Source organism: Gallinula chloropus, assembly GCF_964237585.1.
Source record: "Gallinula chloropus genome assembly, chromosome: 9".
Classification (NCBI taxonomy): Eukaryota; Metazoa; Chordata; class Aves; order Gruiformes; family Rallidae; genus Gallinula; species Gallinula chloropus.
Genome location: NC_140094.1, coordinates 13,436,886 through 13,456,472, shown reverse-complemented (window position 1 = coordinate 13,456,472; position 19,587 = coordinate 13,436,886). Strand labels below are relative to the sequence as shown.

At 49.4% G+C, this 19,587-nt stretch overlaps 1 protein-coding gene across 2 annotated transcripts in view; it reads right to left on the bottom strand.

The window, feature by feature from the left end:
• Positions 1 to 1,605: 1,605 nt before the first annotated feature.
• The window catches only part of ST8SIA2 (ST8 alpha-N-acetyl-neuraminide alpha-2,8-sialyltransferase 2), a gene marked incomplete at its 5' end in the record, with an annotated part of 29,842 nt that continues 11,860 nt past the window's right edge, over positions 1,606 to 19,587 (bottom strand). Inside the window, 5 exons of one of the 2 annotated variants that reach the window (XM_084268319.1) lie at positions 1,606 to 1,921; positions 11,515 to 11,808; positions 14,070 to 14,327; positions 14,867 to 14,995; positions 16,904 to 16,966. In XM_084268319.1, the coding sequence (XP_084124445.1) occupies positions 1,636 to 1,921; positions 11,515 to 11,808; positions 14,070 to 14,327; positions 14,867 to 14,995; positions 16,904 to 16,966 (1,030 nt within the window). In that variant the 3' untranslated portion in view covers positions 1,606 to 1,635. The remainder of the gene's footprint in view (positions 1,922 to 11,514; positions 11,809 to 14,069; positions 14,328 to 14,866; positions 14,996 to 16,903; positions 16,967 to 19,587) is intronic. The other variant, XM_084268320.1, reaches the window with a different exon arrangement.

Sequence of the window (19,587 nt, the reverse complement as noted above, 5' to 3'; positions counted from 1 at the left end):
GCCCCAAACTGCATGTTTTCAGAGTTAAAACCCACAGCAGTAGGAGGAGGCACAAAGGTGACAAAGTCCACCCACGAAAGCACTGCAGCTTGTGCTTGAGGTTTGCCTCTAATGTGTTATTTGCTCTCCCACAGATTAAATCCAAACTGCACTTGCCAAACCCCAGACTCACCTGCAATTTGGCACCAAGCACTACTTAGGGGACAAACAGGTTGTAGAAGCAGAAAATGAAGCAGGCTAATTAGACTGATCCAGTTGCTTCCCTCAACACCCCCCTAAATTTAGGAGAAAAGTAAACATGGCTATAAAAATGTCTTTGTATTTTGGGGTCTCTCTCAAAAAAACCAAACCACAGTGGACAAAGACTATTTCATTGACATTTATCACTAGGCAAGCAGCCCATTGAGAGCCTCCTGACATCTATTTAACTGTTCAGAGTAAGAGCAAATCAGAGCTTGCATGAAAGGACAGAGCAGGACTTGAGGAACACAGCGCTGTGTGCTGGTTCTTTGAGGAGAAAGGGAAAATAAATTATTTAGACTTGACAAAGTCCCTTGAAGTCCTGCAGTCTTTCTGCTTGGCTGGGTCTCAGGCCTATCACCTATATTTCAGCGGTTATTTCTGGAGGGAAGAGAAGGCAGGCTGCTTAGCAGGTAGCATTTGGGAATTAAGAGCTGGATGTACTTATGGTTTTCACGAGCCCTGACAGATGTTGAGTGTCTTCCACTGTGGCACAGTAAGACACTTAATACTAATGGTGCCGGTTTGCGGTAGTAAACCTCCCTCCTGCCACGTTCCAACATCTTTGCTCCTTTCTTAATTATTCCTTGGGAAAGGAGGAGGAAATAACATGCTGCTCAGCATCCTCCTCACCATCCACCTGGCTCAGTGCTGACACACCTGATTTCTGGAGGCCCACACATCTCCTCTCTGAGCAAATGTCAATGGGATCAAGCTTAGCACACCTCCTCACCACCTCCTGGAGAACAAGCTACAGCCCAGGCTTCTCCCCGGCCTCTCCGAAGGCTGCGTTCAACCCAGTGATCCATGTTTTGGATGGATCTGTGCGTGACTACCGGGCACCGATCCCTGCTGGGCAGGAGACGGGTCCTGCTTGGTGCCACAGGCACTCCCTCAGCCATGAGAGCCGCCAACAAACCTTCCCTGCCCACCCCGCTCCCTTGTCCCCTCCCCTCCCCCGCCACGAGCACGGGGCCAAGAACGCACCTCGCTGCAGAGCGCCAGCGTCCTTGGCCAAACAAACTAACTACCCACCTCGGACCAGTCACGACAAACGGCTTAACGTTTACCCATCACCTAACATACCCTCAAAAACCAAGGCCACCTTCACACCTTTCGGACGTAGGTCGAACGCCCTTCCGAGCCCAGCAAGCCCACGGCAAGGGGTCTTGCCTGGGCCAGTCACTCCAGATGCTCCTGCATCTCTCCTACCCCTTCCTTGGTGAACACCAAACAGTTATAATACTCAGGTCAATATATATAGGTACCACGTATATATATTTGTGTCGCTGTTCTGCGCATTAACAAAGACAACCAACCCACCAGGCACCACTTGTCCTTTCCACCCCCTCCCCTTCCTCCCGTGGCTGTGCAGGAACGCGGCCGCGGACCAGCCTACGTGGCCCCATCGCACTCCCCCACAGTCAGCTTCAAGGCTCCCTGCTGGTGCAGCGTCTTTAAGGCTTTGAACTCCAAGGGCATGGTGTGCGGGCTGGCCTGCGAGGTGTAGCCGTACTTCAGGCTGTCGTAGTAGTGGTACTTGACCGGGTTCTGGTTCTGGTCCAGGGGAAAGGGCCAGAAGCCGTAGAGATAGATCTGGTTGCAGAAGCGCGTGGCTAAGGTGTACATGAGAAGGCCAGTGGTAGGTCGCTTGATGTGCACCTTGTTTGTTAGCCAGTACCTGCAAAAGGAGAGTAGAGGAAAGCACATTACTCCCCTTGCACGTGAAGCTTGCATCTTGCCCATTTTCTCCCTAAAGCCTCTGACTGAGATATATTGGTGATTCAAAGTGATAGGTTCCCGACTAGTGCAAGAGTTCTCCATGCCAAGAAAAAGCTTCTCTAGGGATAGCTTCATGAATAAGCATCTTCCTGCTCCCTGTCTGGCGGTTACATCACACTTGTTGCTATGGCATTGAAGCATCTCATGCCTCAGCAATCCGTTATGAAAAACAAATTGCTTGCAACGGTGGCCTTCGGTACTTCAGCCTACAATTATCATCCAATCAACCTAGGAGATCAATACTAGAGACCAAACCATCCACATGTCAAGTAGACACGCCAGCAACCCCTCGAAGCAGACGGTCCCTCACACGTACAAGCTGATGATCCTCATTGACGAATGAAGATTTTTACTCCGACAGTAAACACAACAGGGCTGTAAAAACGTTTGCCTTGGAAGAAAGGGTCACCGGGCTGAGAGAGCGAAAAACACACTGCTACTACACTCCCGTTACACCCAGCGACTGCTACTGCGATCCCAGACCAAAATAAATCACCACGATCTGCAGCATCAGTCCATGAGACACACAGTACGGCGTGCCGCAATACATAACGTGCGATAGGGAGGTCGTCTGTGCTCACTGCTGAGCAGTGCGTTAGTTTTTATGAGGGATGGCAAAAAAGAACAGGGGAAGGAGGCACCCTGTAGTGATACATGAGCAGGAGCGGTACCAGCAGCTGTATTTTGGGCTGCCGATAAAAGTTATTGCAGCATCAACATCCTGTACGAAGATGTTTCCCAATGTTTATCGCACAGGCAATTCATCTGCTTTGCCCAGCTGAAAAAACTCCATCAGAGGAGCAAAATCGGGAAGATAAAGGTCTGGGGGAGGTAGATGATGTGCACTCCCTCCTTCCCTGATTCCGGCGCTGCCCCACAGCAGGTAGAGCTGGTGCAGGCAGCCCATCCTACTGTGCCGCAGCCCGTTCAAGCCCTCAGATTATTTAAAATGGATATTTCAAAGGGCCGGGGTTCAGGTGAGTGACTGACAGCATGAGGAAGCAGAGCAGAGCGCATGACATTTCTGTGCCCTCACCCAGAGGTTTGGGATGGTAAGCTGGGTCCCCCTGTCACAAGCGGAGCCATGGGAAGTGTCTCGCTCCTCATTCACATATTTCAGCAGGCTCCTGGTGCTCAGCCAGCCAGAACCCTTGGGGGAATGGAGCCCTAATCCTGCGAATTAGCTTTTTGTGGAAGCCATTAAAATTTAGCAGCCAAGGGAAAAACATAGTCAGTCAAAAAACAGAAAAAAAATTACTATTCTGATGCATTGAATTCTGGAAGCAGAGTGACCACCTCACAGTGGGGTTTACTGGGGTTCCATGCCCCAGGGGTGTCCAAGTGCAGCTTCAGCAAAGTACAATGTTTTTTCTCCTTCCCCAACTCACCTCCTCGGCATCCCAAATGAAACAGGAGCAAGGAACTGGGGCCAAGAACTGGTGAGAACCAGTCCCTTGGAGGCACAGCTTCAGTGTTTTCTGGGCATGCAGCAAAGCTCGTTGCATCACCAAGGCAATCTTCTCCTGCAGTCAGCCACAGAACAGCTTACTTGGTTACCTCTCTGTTAAGCACATTAGACCCCGGTGTGTGGGGAGAAACGTGAGGTTACCACAACCACTTAAGTCCATGGATTGGGGTATCCTTCATGCTACGGGGAAACCGCCTCAGGTAGAACTGTCAAGTCACATCATGACTTCACAGGTTTAGGGGGGGGAAGACACCACCAATTTGGTTTGTCCTGAAGTTGCTTTAGCCTTAAAACTCCTTTTATCAATCTACTTGCTGGAGCACAGAAAGACACGGTTGACCTCCTGGCCTGCCTGAAATATTAACTATTGCATTTTGCCAAGAACTCTACGAACATATGTTGAACAACATCAACATCATGATGAAGCCACCCTTGCACGAGGGTACAAGACGTTAATATCATCAGCAATGTTTTAAGCATATTAATGATGACAAAGACAATCTAGGTCAAACAGACACACCCCACAGAAGCATCCTCTGCACCCACAAACAACCCTTCTAAGACTAACTGTGTGATCAGTACCCAAAAGCAGCCCTACCAAAACCAACCCGGCGTGTCCACCTCAGCACAGGGAGCTAGGGAGCACTCACTCAAAAATATCAGGGCAGGGAACAAAGACAATCCACTTTCTTAGAATAAAAATTAAAAACTTGGCTCTTTTATCTGTCTTTCCTTCTAATGTGGGCACCACATTGGGAAAACAAGAGGGTTGACAAATGTTGCTCCTATGGCATCATAATCTCTCGCTGCTGGATCCAGCTTTGGGAGAGGGTGATGGACTCCAGGCTGTCCCAGCACACCCACACAGATGACATACATAATATATAATGTCCAAACTGTAACATAGACCATACCACAGCACTTGCAATCTGTTTCCTGGATAGTGAAGGTGGGAATCTTCCAGTGAGGTCTAGGAAATACTTTTCAATGACTGTTTTGTAATGGGAGTGTGGGGGATATGCAGGAAGATCTCCCTTTTATTTCTCCCACCGCTGGTCAACTGAGACAGTGGCCACATTCCTGGTGCAGAAGAGAACAGCTGGGGATGGAAATAAAACCTAATTAATTCTGTAAATCCAAATGAGGTTGTCTGGGCGCACATGGGATGCTGTGTCAACAGCGCACCTTTAATATGTGAGGTCCGGGATTTTAATTAGGAGGAAAGATAATCTTGAAGCAGACAGTAATTATTTTTCAAATTGGCTACACCAATCACCATAACTATTAACTGCAACATTTTATGGAAAGAGACAGCAATTAAGAGACAAGAGCAAAGAGCAGTCCTGAAACCCAATACTTCCTCTCTCAGAGCCATTCGCACAGTGTGGACCTCCTTCAAAAGCTGGTGCTGTGTGGTTTCTGTAAATAAACCCTCAGGGGTGGAAGCAGCTTACAGAGATAGGCGGGTGCCTGAGCAGGATGCAGCTACGAACAGGAACTGTGATGCTTTCAAGCAAAAATTGTCCAAGACAGCTCTTGTTTAAGATCATGATAGTGACAGATGGAAAATGCCATCAGGTCTTCAAGGCCATCTTTTCTAAGGATGCAGCCTAGACACAAGCCCTGGCACCTACTGGAACTAATACTTGGTGGTGACCAAGGACAGAGGCTTCAAGAAGAGTAGCTCAGAGAGTCTCGTGCTAGCTGGGAGGTGGTTCTGGTTGCTCCTTAGAGACACTGATTTCCCAAAAGGTTTCCAAGAAACTTAAGAGGTCTCCGAAGCAGAACCGCGCAGCACTGCTACCGGCTGCCTGACCATCGGTGTCTGCCTCTGGTGCAGCCGCAGGGGAAGCGATTGCTGTATTCAGACCTCAAAGCCCAGTGGGAATCTTTCAAAAGACAAAACACTCTTAAAATTCTCCTAGGAAGCTGCAGCTCCCACCTGAGCAAGGGAAGGTGGCAGCCCCTGCATCGCATATCTGGGGTGCTCAGCCCAGAGCGCTGACAGCACTCATCCTCCCTCAGCATCACTGAGTTCAGGGAGCAGAGCCTGGTCTTGATTTGGGCTGAAACACTGAGTGCAAGACTCCTCTCCGCAGACAGCATTCCAGAACTGCTCCTGAGGGCAGGGTGCTTACCTGTAAACAGCCCCTAAAGTTTTTGTACCCCCCAAGTAAGGGTTAACCCACAAGATAAAATGAACAGAAAATCCATCGTCCCAATGAAATTAATAAAAAAAACCCCAAACAGGTCAATGAAGAAATCAAGTTTCACCGGTATCAGCTGCATTATTTAGTGATATAAATCAGAATAGCTGAAATAATGCAATTTCAGACCCTTTTAAAACAGCTTATTCATGGAAGTGTGAAACAAACACAAGCTGTTGTGGAGGTGCTAGTCCTTGACTGTCAGAAGTGTATTATCAGTCTGCCACACACATCGTGCTCCCATTAATTCTCATAAAAAAACAGCTACAGATACCCTGAGGTGCTCCACGCTCACGTTGCTGCAGGCAAGGAGAGGACCAGGCATATCCTGACTGCTGGGCAGATGGAAATGAAGTGCTAGAGCCCAGGGAGCAAGCGCTACACTCCATCCAGCTTCCCCCAGCCCTTTTCTGTCCATGTATGCAGTACCCCCATCATGTCCACCAAAACAGCCAAGAGCTGAGTTCAGTGATGAAGTCTCTGCTGAGCAGGTAGGAAGGGGCAGATCCCCATTAAGATTCGTGCTAATGCAGACTTCAGAAGATGGATTTGAAGTCAGATTGGGGTTATCTCCATGCTGGGCAAGTCCAAATACCAAATCAAGCCTCTGCATCCTGTAGTTGGGTCTAGTTTTAGTGACTTGGCACAAGCAAATCAATGCAGAGTCACAGATAAATAACTACCTACTTTCTCATCCAGGTCTTGGGCTCTGCACTGCCTTTTCAAACACATATGGTACTCAATACCCACAGGTTAAACCATTTCCAGACAGACAGAAGAGGAGGAAAGTAACTGGCAAGAGGATTACCCTGTTTCCTTCCCCTTTCCTTCCTCTGCCCCTCTCCTTCTGACAAAGAAAAGCCTAAATCTTCTTCCTGATTAACTGGAACAAATTAACTGTCTTGGGGTCCCAGCACAGACACACGACAGCTTGGATACAAAGCGCCTCATTTGCTCAAGTGCAGAGGGGCGAGAATAATTGCTCACACAAAGATTTATTTGTGGGATATCCCCAGAGCTCATCCAACTGTAGTTTTTCTGGGCATTCACAGTCCCCTCCATAACCTACCCCAACCACACACTTCTGAATGGCTACATGGCCCTCCTACAGACTTCGGTCATCTTCATTCCTCATGCGAGCACAGAACCACTCCTTAGAGCATCTGTGGGACCAGCAAGGGCTTTAAGGCATGAGTCCCTGGGGCAGATAATTCAGAGAAGCCCCTGTGAGCTGAAGGACCATATGGAAAGAAGCTTGTTTAGAAAACCCAGGACTAGGTGACACTGGTTAATCAACAACAGAACTGATCTCAAGACAGAAAGTGGAAAGCTGAACTGGGAGGCCTGTGAAAAGGGAATGCAGCAGCAGGGTTGGTGTGTTAGAGAAAAGGGGAGTCCATGGAGGGATGCTAAATAGCAGGGTGATGTGATCGTACCAACAGGTTAGGATAATGCCTTGCATGTGTGTGTCCCACACGGCTAGAAGCAAGGAAGGACTGTTGGAAAGGATGTGGAATAATCAGGATGCAAGGTGAGGAACAACCAGGAGAGGGTTTCCACCATGACTGATAGATGGGAAAGGCAGGGGTTGAGCAGCACCGCCCTGAAAAATCAGCAAAGGCTTAGATGTTGTTTGGATGTGAAGACTCAGGGAGATCTCTGAGGCAAAGATGAATCCACCTTATGCCCCACCAGGCTATACTTCTGAGGGCACGTGACAAAACTGCACTACCCAAGCTATGGACCCTGAGCAAGGCCACCGCTGTTGTGAAGGGCGCACGCAAACTGTCACAGCTACCTGGGTATTAAACCTAATGGGAGACCCAGCCCTAGCCAAGGAGCGGGAAAAATTATTGATTTTTCTTTTTTTTTTCCCCTTTCAAGAAGCTCTTCAACAAAATCTTATGGGATTAGCATTGGTTACTGCCAAGAGACCCTCGTGATGGACACAGTGAGAAATGCTAGACTAGATTATAGAAGGCAAACTGAAACGTGTCCATGAATTCTCTGCTAGCAGTGATAGTCAGACTTCCAGACACAATTATTTCCCCCTGCTTCCTGCATTTCATGTTATTTCTCTGACAAAAGCCGGTTGGCAATAGGGATTACAAGGCTTTTTGGAGACACTAACAGATGACTTATAAGGGGCTTGCTTGCTTCCCAGCCAGGAGATGAGCGCTGCTCTCGCCAGATGAATTGCTCAGGAGACATTTTATAAGAATGGCTCCAAAGTGAGACATGCATCCCCGAAACGCATGGCACCGTCCCCGCGAGCTGGCTCCCTGCCACGGCACAGCTTTCCTCCTCAGCCTTACGTAGTGACTCGGCTTCCTTCTGCGCTCCTCCGTCGGAACGCTGATGGCTCTTTCCCCCCTCCTGGCGTGGAGATGGGGTGTTTAGCCGTGTAAGAAGAGCCTCCATCCTACTGCAGAGATTATCCAGAGTCATCACCACAAAAAGCTATCAGCAAACAGTTAAGGCACCCTGGCAGCTAGGAAGGTGATGTCTCAAATGATGCTGTTAAGGACAACAAAACCAAATGCTTTCTACTTATCTCAGCGACGCACACTCTACAAATGCCCCAAATGCACTGAAAATTATAGGAAAAAAATTCTCAATTGCCACTGAAACACATTCTGGTTCGGGGGAAAGCGGAGCAGGACAATATGTACCGTGGTTCAAGGAGGAGTCAAGAACTCACAGATGTATTTTTCTGGAAGTGATGGAAGAAGAGAAAAGGCAAAGCTTTTGTAGCCAAATTGAAGTTGGCTGAGATAAGAGTCTTTGTAGAAAGTGCTATTCCTTGGGGGGGGGCGGGGGGAAGTGTGTCATGGCTGAAAAACTTCTTTCATCTCTTTGTGATCTCCAAATCAGCTTGGGATAGATTATAAAAGGTAGCTTTGTTCCACAAAGGAGAAGACTGGACATCTCTGCAACTGTAGCCCACCATAGCACAGAGGGATGTTCTGTGGGGATTACTGATTCTCTGCTGCATGCCAAATGCCCCAAAACATATTTGTTTCACAAATCTCAGATCTGCCAAAGGAAAGTGTAAGGCAACAAACAAGCATGTTCCTCAGAAAGAGATGGAGAGACAGAGGAAGTCATATCCCTTTAACAGCAAGGAGCTCATAAGCAAAAATACATGATGGTTTTAAGAATTAAAACACTCACAGAAGATGAGTAAGTAAAATCCTTGTGATTCTGGTCAGTTTAACCTGAGGAAAGATTCCTTCATCCCACACTACATCATATCAATTTCCCCAAGCAGATGGTCAAGACAACCCTATAGGTACCTGAGAGGCTGCCTATATACCACCCAGACCATCAGCACACTCCCCTTCCCAGCCGTGACCAGCACACTCAGAACTGCCTGAATCACTCTTATATCTATCCAAGTCCAAGCCTGAGAAGGCTGCATCAAGGAAAGGGTTAACGTGGACTCCAGCCTTACCCCAGAACAGCTCAGCCTCTTGCCCCCCCAGCCCCGGATGGTCCCTCTGCACAGCTCCTTGTCAGGCTACAACATCCTGAGTAGGTGTTAAAGTGCTCCCATCGGTTCTAGCTAGCTGAGGGGCCTGCAGTTTTAATTATATTAATCGTTAATTAGCAGGCATCCTTGTTTTCCTGCTGATAAGTGTGAAAGCAGGAGGGCAGGTCAAGCAGCAGCTTCCTTGGCTTAGAGGGCAACCCCTGATGAGGATGAGCACTGGCTTCCGTGGTTATAATTGAATTAGTGCTGCCTCAATGCAGCCATGACCCACCTTTCCTCACTGCCCTGCAGCACAGTGACCAGCCCAAAGGACAGGAGCAAGGTCTTGGCTGGAGCTCAGACCCAGTACTTAGAGCATTAGCATCAGCCAGTGTCCAACCACCGTATCCATCCCAGGCGCCCACCAATACTGGCTACTTCATTCACTTGCTGGTCTGACTGGTCAAATCCCTCTGAGCCCCAGCAGCTTTTCAGAAGCCAAAAGACCATGTTCCTTGCACAGGGCCCCATTAAAAACCATGGGAACACTAACACTTGCAAAAGGAAGTCACTAAGCCACGAGGGAGAAGGGCACCGTGCATCTCTCCGTGCACTGTGTGACAGCGCTGAGCCCCATGGCTTGTCCCGAAATCCCTGCATCCCCTCCAGCCAGGCAGGATGTGCCAGCCACCAGTGCTGGCTCCAACACTGCTCTGTGGGAGATGCACAGGGACTGTCAGAGTGCCAGCCAGCCTAGCTGGACCACAAGAAGGCCAGGAAGGTGCCACGAGTTGGGAGATAAGCTCAGCAGCACAGCTTATTGAGGCATCCTCCTCTCCTCCCGTGGGAAAGCAATGCCCAGTCCTTTGCCAATCCTTCCACAAAGCTTCCTACGGGAAATTTCTGGCACCAGGAATGGTTGCCAGCACAGGATTAGCAGCCTGTTGATTTAAAGGGCTTATTACAGGAGCTTAATTCTATTTTGACAGATGAAAGTAAGTCAATTACAGCTAGAAATAGCTTGGAATTTAGGTTGTGGGGTTGGTTTATTTTCCTTCCCCCCCTCCCTTTCTGTGAGTTGTGTATCGTTTCCTTCACTTTCTCTACCCCAAAGACAGTGTTTTCTGCTAGATGCCTCTCTGATCCAGGGAAGCCTCAATCACAGGCGCCTGGGGCAGACATGGTTCCTTTTGCCTGTTGTTGCTCCCTGGGATACACCGTGGCACCAGAGCCTCTGCTCCTGTCTGGGCTGCCTCTGGAGCTCCCCTTCACACCACTCTCCTTGGAGCAACCCCTTAGGCTTGCTTCTGCAGGAAACCACCCCAAAATCTGTCCCATGCCCACACCTGGCACTGACACATAACCCAGCATGGACCAATCAACCAGAGGAGCTCAGGCTCAGAGGTGGGTCAGGGAAGAAGTGGTCAAAAGTGATTATGAAATATTAATGCTGAGGTTTAGCACCAGCTGCACAAGTGACTTTCCATCCTTGGAGAGCAACAGGGTCTAGATCAGAGAGGACATTACTGCCACTAAGCCGTCTCCAGTACAAGCCACCACCTGCCTGGAGTCCCTGAATGCCTAATGATTTGTGACTCTCACCCAAGAAATAAAGGAAGAAAGCAAGAGTCTACTCCATTACCAAGCCATTTACATGGAAGTCTCCCCCATGGAGATATCTTTCTGTGATAGCCCTCCCCTCACGCCCATGTCCCACACTTGGTGTGCGAGAGAGAGCAGAAAGACCCCTCCCAGCAAGTCTACTCAGCCTCCCTTGGCCCTATTTATCTGGCCAGCAGGACCACGTCAGTCCCTTTCCTGGGCTGGTCATGTAAGACGAGCAGTGCAATGAGCACCATCACAGGAGCATGCAGGCTACTCGTGACCAGCCCTCAGTCCTCTGCTGAGCCCATCACAGCTGCCATGAGCACCCTGGCCTGAGGAGCTGTGCGAGACTTGCACGTGTCACTTAAGCACAAAGTGACAACCCTTGTCACTAGCTCCACAAAGCACAAAGCACACACGTTCCCTCCAAGGAGGGCCCTGAGTGTAGGTTGGGGCCTTACTATGGTGACATCGAAGCTCACAGCCAGCAAAGTGCTGGAAGATTTAGTCTCATGGTACTGCATGGACAAAAGACATCACGCTCAATGGAGCAGAGTGGGGAGACCCTGTGTGCAAGGTGGTCTCCAGTTCTCATATAGGGACCAGCCACTGCCCATGGAGTCCTCCTCACGACCTACAGGAAGAAAGAGCTTGTGCTGTTTGCCTCCAGTACAAACCCACTGATTGCTCTCCAGCTCAGGAGGCTCACAAAATCCTGAGCACACCAGAAACGCTCTCACCCTCGGACAGCATGCAGCAGGCGCAGTGAGGGGTAGGCAGTCCTGACGTTGATGTGATGCTTCAGGATGAGCTCGTTCACCCACTCCACTCGCTCCTTGCCTCCCTTGGCCATGAACGCCGGGATCCAGAGGATGCTGCCGTTGAGGCTGTGGAGGCGCTGCAGCAGCTTCTCCCTCCAAGTCTCATTCACCAGGTCCTCAAAGGCTCGCTGGATGACCGAGGGGTTCATAGTCACCAGGTCTGTCTTCATGCCCACGTCCTGTGAGTACTCCTGGACAGGGGCCAGGTTGCACCTGCAACAAGAAACACCAAACAGCTCCTTACAATGGATGTGAGAGAGGACACGAGATGTGTTTTGATGCCAAAAGCCAGGACCAGTAGCAGTTGTGCCCATGCACCCTTGCTTTTGGGAAGAGGAGGTGGGGAGAAGGAGTCTCTGCAATAAATGAGAGGGGGTCTGACCTGATAATGATGATCCAACTTAGTACCAGGTCATCCTTCCTCAGCATGCTGGTATGTGTATTCATATTCCCTTGGGGCAATGCTAATGGCAGACTTAACTTTGGTGTCTGGTGGGTGGCTTTGTATGGATTGGTGTCTCTTCTGGTGCAGTTCAAAAATAACACGTAGCAAGAAACCTCCTGTCTTTGCTGCCACAGCACATTGGAAATGAAAAGGCCTTTCCCACACACCAAAAGCGGACACCTCCTAATTCTAGCCTTCCTGGGGTAATATTATCCCAAGTCCCTTTTCCCCTCCTGGTGAGTCCTTGTGGCACTGGCTGTGATAATGACACCAGTGGGAGGTGGATGCCAGGACATGGTCTCCACTGGGTTTGGCCGTCTGGAGGCTGCGACCTTCAAAAAACATCTCTTTCTGTAGTATGAATTGGTGCCTCCTCTGAGGCTGTGCACGGGGACACAGGCACACACAGTCCCCTGGGAACTCTGTGGCATGCCAGGAACAAAGGCTGCCAAGCAATCACTCTTGTTATACAGTGGTTTCCCACACCACCTCGAGGGGAGATCCAAAGCCATCAAGTTGTGGCCATCCCATGGCACTGAGGACCAACTGATGGAGCAATGCAGAGAGATGCTCCCCATAGCGTGGTGAAACCCAGAGGGGTACCCGTGTGTTTGCACACTGTGAGCGCTCCTGCAGTGTTTTACAGTGAAGTTACAGTATTTAACGAGCAGGAATTGCATCCTAACCATCTGCCTTGATAATCAGCCATTGCTACTGTTTTCCCTGCTTTACAGATGGGGAGACTAAGGGAACAGTGTAAAGAAAATTCAGCTGCTGGCACATGAAACCCTCCTGATCCACTTGCTTAAAATACACAAGAGTGAAGCTGTATCTTGGACACTAGTCACTGCTGCCCCTGCTGAGAAGGCTGCCTGGATGGAGCAAACCTTTCTTGGAAAGATGCAGGTTCAAGCAGTGGCACCTACGGTGGGAAGAGCATGTCCATGCCAGACCTGCCCTAGCATACACAGCGGGGTAGAAGTTGCATAAAATCCCCATCCTGACATAGAAAAAAGCTTTTCTCCTGCAACTTTGCAACCTGACACGAAAGCCCTTCCCTGAACTCTGCCAGAAGCACAGTAGGCAATTTTTCCCTTGGCTCACTCTGGTTACATTTAAGGATGGAAACAATAACGTCCCATCACCCACAGACAGGACAGAGCTGCTAGCAGCTGGGCTTGAGTCGGGGGCAGAGGTGACGTTATCCTCGTTCCCACGTCACGCCGTGGGCCGCCTCTGTGAGCCGCTGATGGATTGGGCTGTCTTCATAATAGACTCACCAGAAAGCAAATGTCTGCACATACATAAATCATCAGCGGACTCCTGCAGCCCCTCAGTTAACGGATGTACACAGGAGTCAGGGATGGGAGGGCAAGGATGCTCCTCCTCTCCACTTCAAACATCTTCTGTAGCAAATTTGGTGTGTCCCAGTGAGGGTCAGGATCTGCCATTGCAGGTCCATGGGACACTGTATTTGCGGGGACATTAGTGCTGGGGATGGAGTGGTCACAGGTGAGTGGGCAACCTGGGCTAGTGGAGGGTGTCCCTGCCTATGGCAGAGGGTTGGAACTAGATGGGCTTTGAGGTCCCTTCCCACCCAAACCAGTCTGTGACTGTTCTATGAACATCAGGAAAGATACACAAGTGTGGTGCCAGGGCACCACAAGCTGCACCAGTGCTTGAGGGAAGAAGTGATTTGGGGACGAATTGAGATTGTTCCCATGGGAGAGTCTAGGACAGGGTCTGTTTGCAAGAGGGCAAACACATGGGAAAAAAGGAGGGAGTGCTGGGGGCTGGGGGTCAGCAGTGCTTCACAAGAAGGCACTGGGTGCATTGGGAAGGACACTGGGGGAGTGCCTGGTGGTGAGCAGAAGAGCTTGCAACAGGGCGTTTGCATCGGGGAATTGTACACATGCACAAAGGGCTGCAAGGCTGCGCAGCACTATGTGCATTGGGACTCCAGCCCTTACCACCGCTCCAACCCCCCTAGACACCACCCCCAGCCCCATCATGCGGTGCAGACCCCTACCTTATCACGAAGCTATGTGCGTCAATCTCGGGGCCGCAGCCGCTGCTGAGCAGGACCCCCGAGTTGCCCACGATGGCACAGGTGGGAAACTGCTTGCCCTTGAGGGGCGAGGTGCGGGGAAGCAGCTCGTAGAGGTTCTGAGAGACGTTCATGGTGCTGTCCCTGTCAAAGACGTAGTGGATGATGTCCCCTGGCTTCAGTGTCCCCTTCAGCACCGAAATGTCCTTCTCTGCATCCAGGAACTTCAAGATCTGTTTCCTGAGGACAGGAAAGAAAAAAAAACCCTGTCAGGTGACATACAGAGGTAACTTAGGTCTCCTATTTGTCTCTCAAGATGAACTCTTGCTTCCTGGCCCTCACTCAGTGGCCAGGCCATCTGACCAATGTGCTTCAGGAACAGCTTACAAATGGGTATCTCCATCTTAACTCCTGCTCCTTCTCCATCCATCCCTTCCCAGGGCTGACAAGGACAGTCAGAGCACTGTTAATGGGAGGTCCTTGCATTCACCTCAAGGTGAGGGTTTCCTTCTCCCCTCTGTGACCCACCACCAGTGCACACCAATTCCCCTGACCCTGGAAAACAGAGGCTCAAGTGCTCTTGTTTTGCCTTGCAAGGCCAGCTGGTTCAGCCAGGAATTCATTTCCAAGTGATCGCTTACAGATATGAAGCCTAGCTCAGCAGGAGATAAGCCTTTTATTTCTTCCTCTACTTCTTTAGATGATATACAGAGGCAATTTGCCAGCTTGCACTGGAGAGGACCAAATCTGTCTCTTGTCCTATAGGTAATTACCAGTACCTGATCTTCAAAGAGAGTGTCTGGTTGTGTCTCCATTTGGATGAGGCTGGTTTAATGTTGTGCTTAATGCTTTCATTACTTCTGTCAACAACAGCTGGAGACGAAGAGTCATTTATTACTACTTCAGCTCTAGAGAAAAGAAAGAGAGGGAGAGGGAGAGAGACGGGATCCGTTAGCATCCCAATGGCACTTCTAATCACTGTCTAAGGCTCTGGCTGCTGGAATTCAAACTTCATCAGAAAAGCAAAATTGTAGTTATTAGCTAAACAAGAACTGAAAGCCTGTTTGTATTCTGCCACACTCGAGCCGACAGACAAATCCTTAAATACCTGCTCGCTTACGGAACACAGAGTCACAGCCAGGCACAGCTCCCAGCAAACACAACCATACACACCTAGCTTTGAAATGCACACACACAACAGCACAAGCTCCAGAGACAGGCTGGCAGATGCACACTCACAGACAAGACACCCCAGAGCAGCCCCCCCAAAAATCACTGAGGCATTTTCTATGCTGGCAGCTGAGGTTGCCGACCTGCTGCCTCGTGGTTCCACAAGAGCATCCGAAGCAGAGCCAGTGCAGCTCCTGCAGCAGGTTAAAAACCTCATCAGAGGAGTGCAAGCTTCGCTTCACCCAAAGGAGAAATTAATTTAACTGAGCTGCAGGGGTGTTGCTTCGGAGACTGGGCTACAGGCATCCCATACAGGCCATGGAGAAGCTGACTTGATAGTAACTTTTCCTCTCCTTTAGAAGACATGAGGATTTCAGCATCCACATCACTTGCTCCAGACTTGGGAAGGAGCAGAGAGACGGGCAACAGCCCGATGCTGCAGTTTGGAGATGATCACTGGGAGACTCCAGCTTTTAATCCCTGCTCTAAGAAGCAAATCAGCCCCAGCACTTCAGTGCCATTTACATCAAATGGCATGAATTAAGGGAGCCTCTGAATATTTGATTCCAGCCAGCCACCCTCCAAAGAGAATACCCAAGCATCTCATCAAGAAGCTGCGCGTGTATCTGCAGCCCTGAAAAAACCTTCACACTTCAGAGCACTCTGAAAAATACACAGCCAAAGCACTCACTATCAGCTAAAGGGAATCTCCCTCTCCAGTGCAAAGGGCTTTTTCCAGCTGGGAAATGGTTTGTAAATAAATACATTTATAAAAAGCACGTAAACCTCAAGGAGGGAAAAGAGTGAGAGATGGGGCAGAGCTGGCAGCCCAGGCTCATGGACAACATTCAGCTCCCAGGAGCTCATCTCCAAGCACAGGGAAGGAGCTCCTGAGGACACATGGTGGCTTACACCAGAAAGGAAAGGAAACGTGTTTATAGATGTGGGATTTATTTGCATCTCACATTTTTACCACATCACCTTGTGTCTTGCAAAGCTTATTTACAAGGTGCCAAAAATAATAAAGGAAACAGGGTAAAGGAATCTTGTGTATAACTATGATTTTTGGGGGTTTGTCCATTTTCTGTGTATTGATTGTGGGCGGTGACATCATCACAGGGTGATGTCGTTCTTTCCTGTGTGGTGTCACTCAGCTTTGTGACTGTGCTGCTTGGTAATGCTGGGCTGACACGAAACCATGGCAAAAGCTACACAGAGAGAGACACTGAATGAAGCTGTGGTGCCACGAAATGACTCCGCAACGGAGCCACGTTACTGGAGTGCGTTATGATAAACCCAAACAGAGCCCTGATCCCAAAGACAGTGATCTCCCTTCTAACAGCACGTAGTAAAACTATGGGAATGGCAACTCTATCACTGACTTATTTTCACAATAAGTAACTCTCTCTCTCTCTCTCTCTCATTCTCTCAATCACCACAACTTGCAGATCCTTGGTTATTTGCAAATGATTATTGCACTGAGCTGGGGGATGGAGGGGGAGAAACGATTAAGAAAATGCAAAGCAGAAGTGAAAAGAAACAGATACATTTGCTAAATAAGAACAGCACTATCCAGCGAAGAGGAGAAGCAGATTAATAGCTGCCTTACAGCAAAAACAAATGAACACAAAATCTAATTTACAAACCTATTAGATTTGCTATGTAAGCTGTTCACAGCTGATCTGATTGTACCTCTGCCTCCAGAACTCCTGCAAGACAAAGGAAATACATTATTTATAAACCCAGCTCCTCTTTGCCAAGCATTGTTCAACAGTTAAGAGGTCCTGCTCTGAAGGGCTCTAAATGGAGACATGGCTACACCACTCCATCCCATCCCATCCAGAAGGGAGATGCCCTGATGCCTGCGAAGGGCTTTCCACATCCATCGTCACTGCTGCCCTACTGCGACTGCAAAATCATTCTGGAAAAAAAAAAAAAAGCTCATAACCAACCAAATTAATAATACCTGTGCGATCTAACCAGCCATCACAGACATCTGGTCTCTGTCATCAAAGCAGCATGCAGCCTACAGGTTGCATTAAATACATCTCTACTTGTTTTTATGAGTCAGGTGTTAGCAGTGCAGGGGGAAGGTCTCCTTCATCTCCAGGTTGCCAAGGGACTTGCCCTGTCCTTTTCAGGTGGGGACTGAGCTGAATGATCTGGACAGGATTCCCATCATTGTCTTTACCTTGAACTTTCAGTTGAGACCACCTGACGTCTCCATTTTATCCAGACTGAGCCACCAGCCTCCTGTGTGACTTTTGGAAAGCATACCCTCGTTGTGTGCCTTCCCCCAGCCCCCAGTGCCCCGTCCCAGGCCTCTCCCATCCCATGAGCACCCTGAAGCCCCTCATCCCCACCTTTGGTGTGACCTGGCTGCAGCTATGAAGCCAACTCTCACCACAGTCATTCGCATGCCAGAGCCAAGACCTCAAGTGACACCCTTGTCACTCCCAGGGCCTGACACCACTGCACAAGGATGTGTGCCAGAACTGCCTAAGCAATACCTGTGGGAACAGACAGCCAAACTTTCCAGCACGTGTATGATGCTATGAAGAAGAATAGGTGGGACCAAACCCCTTCAGAAACCAACGCCACTCGTACGACATATGAAGCCTCATTTGAATATAAACAAGTACTGGTCTGCACCTAGTTGGCTGCAGAGCTTCCTTTAGCTTGCTGTTATCAAAAGGGTCACAAAGAACCAGTCACCCACTTTGTGATGCTCAGTGGGAGCTGGGTTCCTAGTCAGCCACGTTTGAACTGCCATGTGCTCATGCCTCTGTTTCATCATTTCCATTGCACAGATACCCAAATGAGCACGCTCATAAAAAGAACCGAGCTCTCTTCCAGCAGAAATATTGTTACCTGGGAATATATACCTTAATGAAAGCATACCTCAGGAGCACGTATTTCTACCAGTCATGAAAAAAAAAGTCCCAAATGCATTAGACACAAATGAAATAGAAATAGAATGTGTGAACATTTGGTGCCATTAAAAGAGATTTCCAGACTTGCAGGATGCGATGTAAATCCCTTTGTTAGGCTGAGCTCGGGGCTCAGCGCTGCATAACATCAACTCCCTGGAAATGCCACCATGGTTGTCCCTTTCCTCCCTCCTGCCAGAGACCATCTATGGCCAAAGTCAAAGCGATTCCTGCTCCGACACTCTCCTCTTCTCTTTGACAAACCTAAGAATCAGCGAGCTGTTTCATTTTTCTGTGCATCAAGGGAACAGCAGGACTAGCTTATTCCTAGAGCCTACTGGCATTTAACAAGCCTCCGCTTTAATGGGGTTCACCGCAGGGTGTGGGAGCAGACCAGATTAGTGTGCAAACCACGCATCCTTTCAGAGACATCTCCTCTGAAGGAGCCTTCCAAATGGGATTCACACTCCTTCACACTTGCTGTAAGACAGATAGGGACTGGATTAAGGGCTTAGAAAAAGAAATGCTGCTCCCTGAAAAAGTGCTGGTTCACAATCTCTGTGAAAGGGGGAAAAAAATTAAATCACAGACCTTGTAACCTTTCAGCTCCCACCTCATCCACGTTGAAGCTATGGTAGGACCGATCCGAAGCATCACAACTTACTATTCACATGCATTTATCCAATCTGGCTCTGTGTGCCCCCAGCGACAGGTCTGGGCACGTCTCCTCCTGAAATGAAGGCAGGCATCGGGGCTGGAGGTGCTGGACATGAGGAAGGCAAGTTGAGAACACATCTTCCAAGTCACAGTGGTCGGGAAGGAGATGGGCTGTTTGGATGCCCTGCTGAGCAGCCCCTCAAGGGCAGTTTCTGGGGTTACTCTTTCTCTCTCACACACCATGAAAAGCAAAATTTTTCAACATGTGGCAATGGAAATCGAGCACGAAGTGTTCTGGTGTCATACACGAACGTGGAGGGGTGGCTCATTGGTGGAGGAGAGAGCAGGGCTCTGCTAGCCACCTTCCCAGCACTTGCTCCATGGCACTGGGCTCACTGCTTTGCTGGCCAGCAGCAGCCAGGATGCTCTCAGTAGACACTCAAGATGCTGGCAAAGACACTGCTCCCTGTACCAGGCTTGGTTTCTCTCTCCAAGCCATGGAGATTGCCTGAAGCTGGGAATCAATACTTGGCTGAAAGTCTCAGCTGGTTTAGTGAATCCTGAAATGCTCCCATGGCTTCAGAACCATCAACCTTTTGGCCCTTTGTATTCTCTGCTGCAACTTCCCCTACCGTCTCCCTTTGTACAGTTGAAAACAATGTGCTCTGTGAATATCACACCATGGGGTGTATTGCCCTGCCCAGCCATCCTGCCCAGCTCAGCCCACCTGTGGGGAGCAGCCA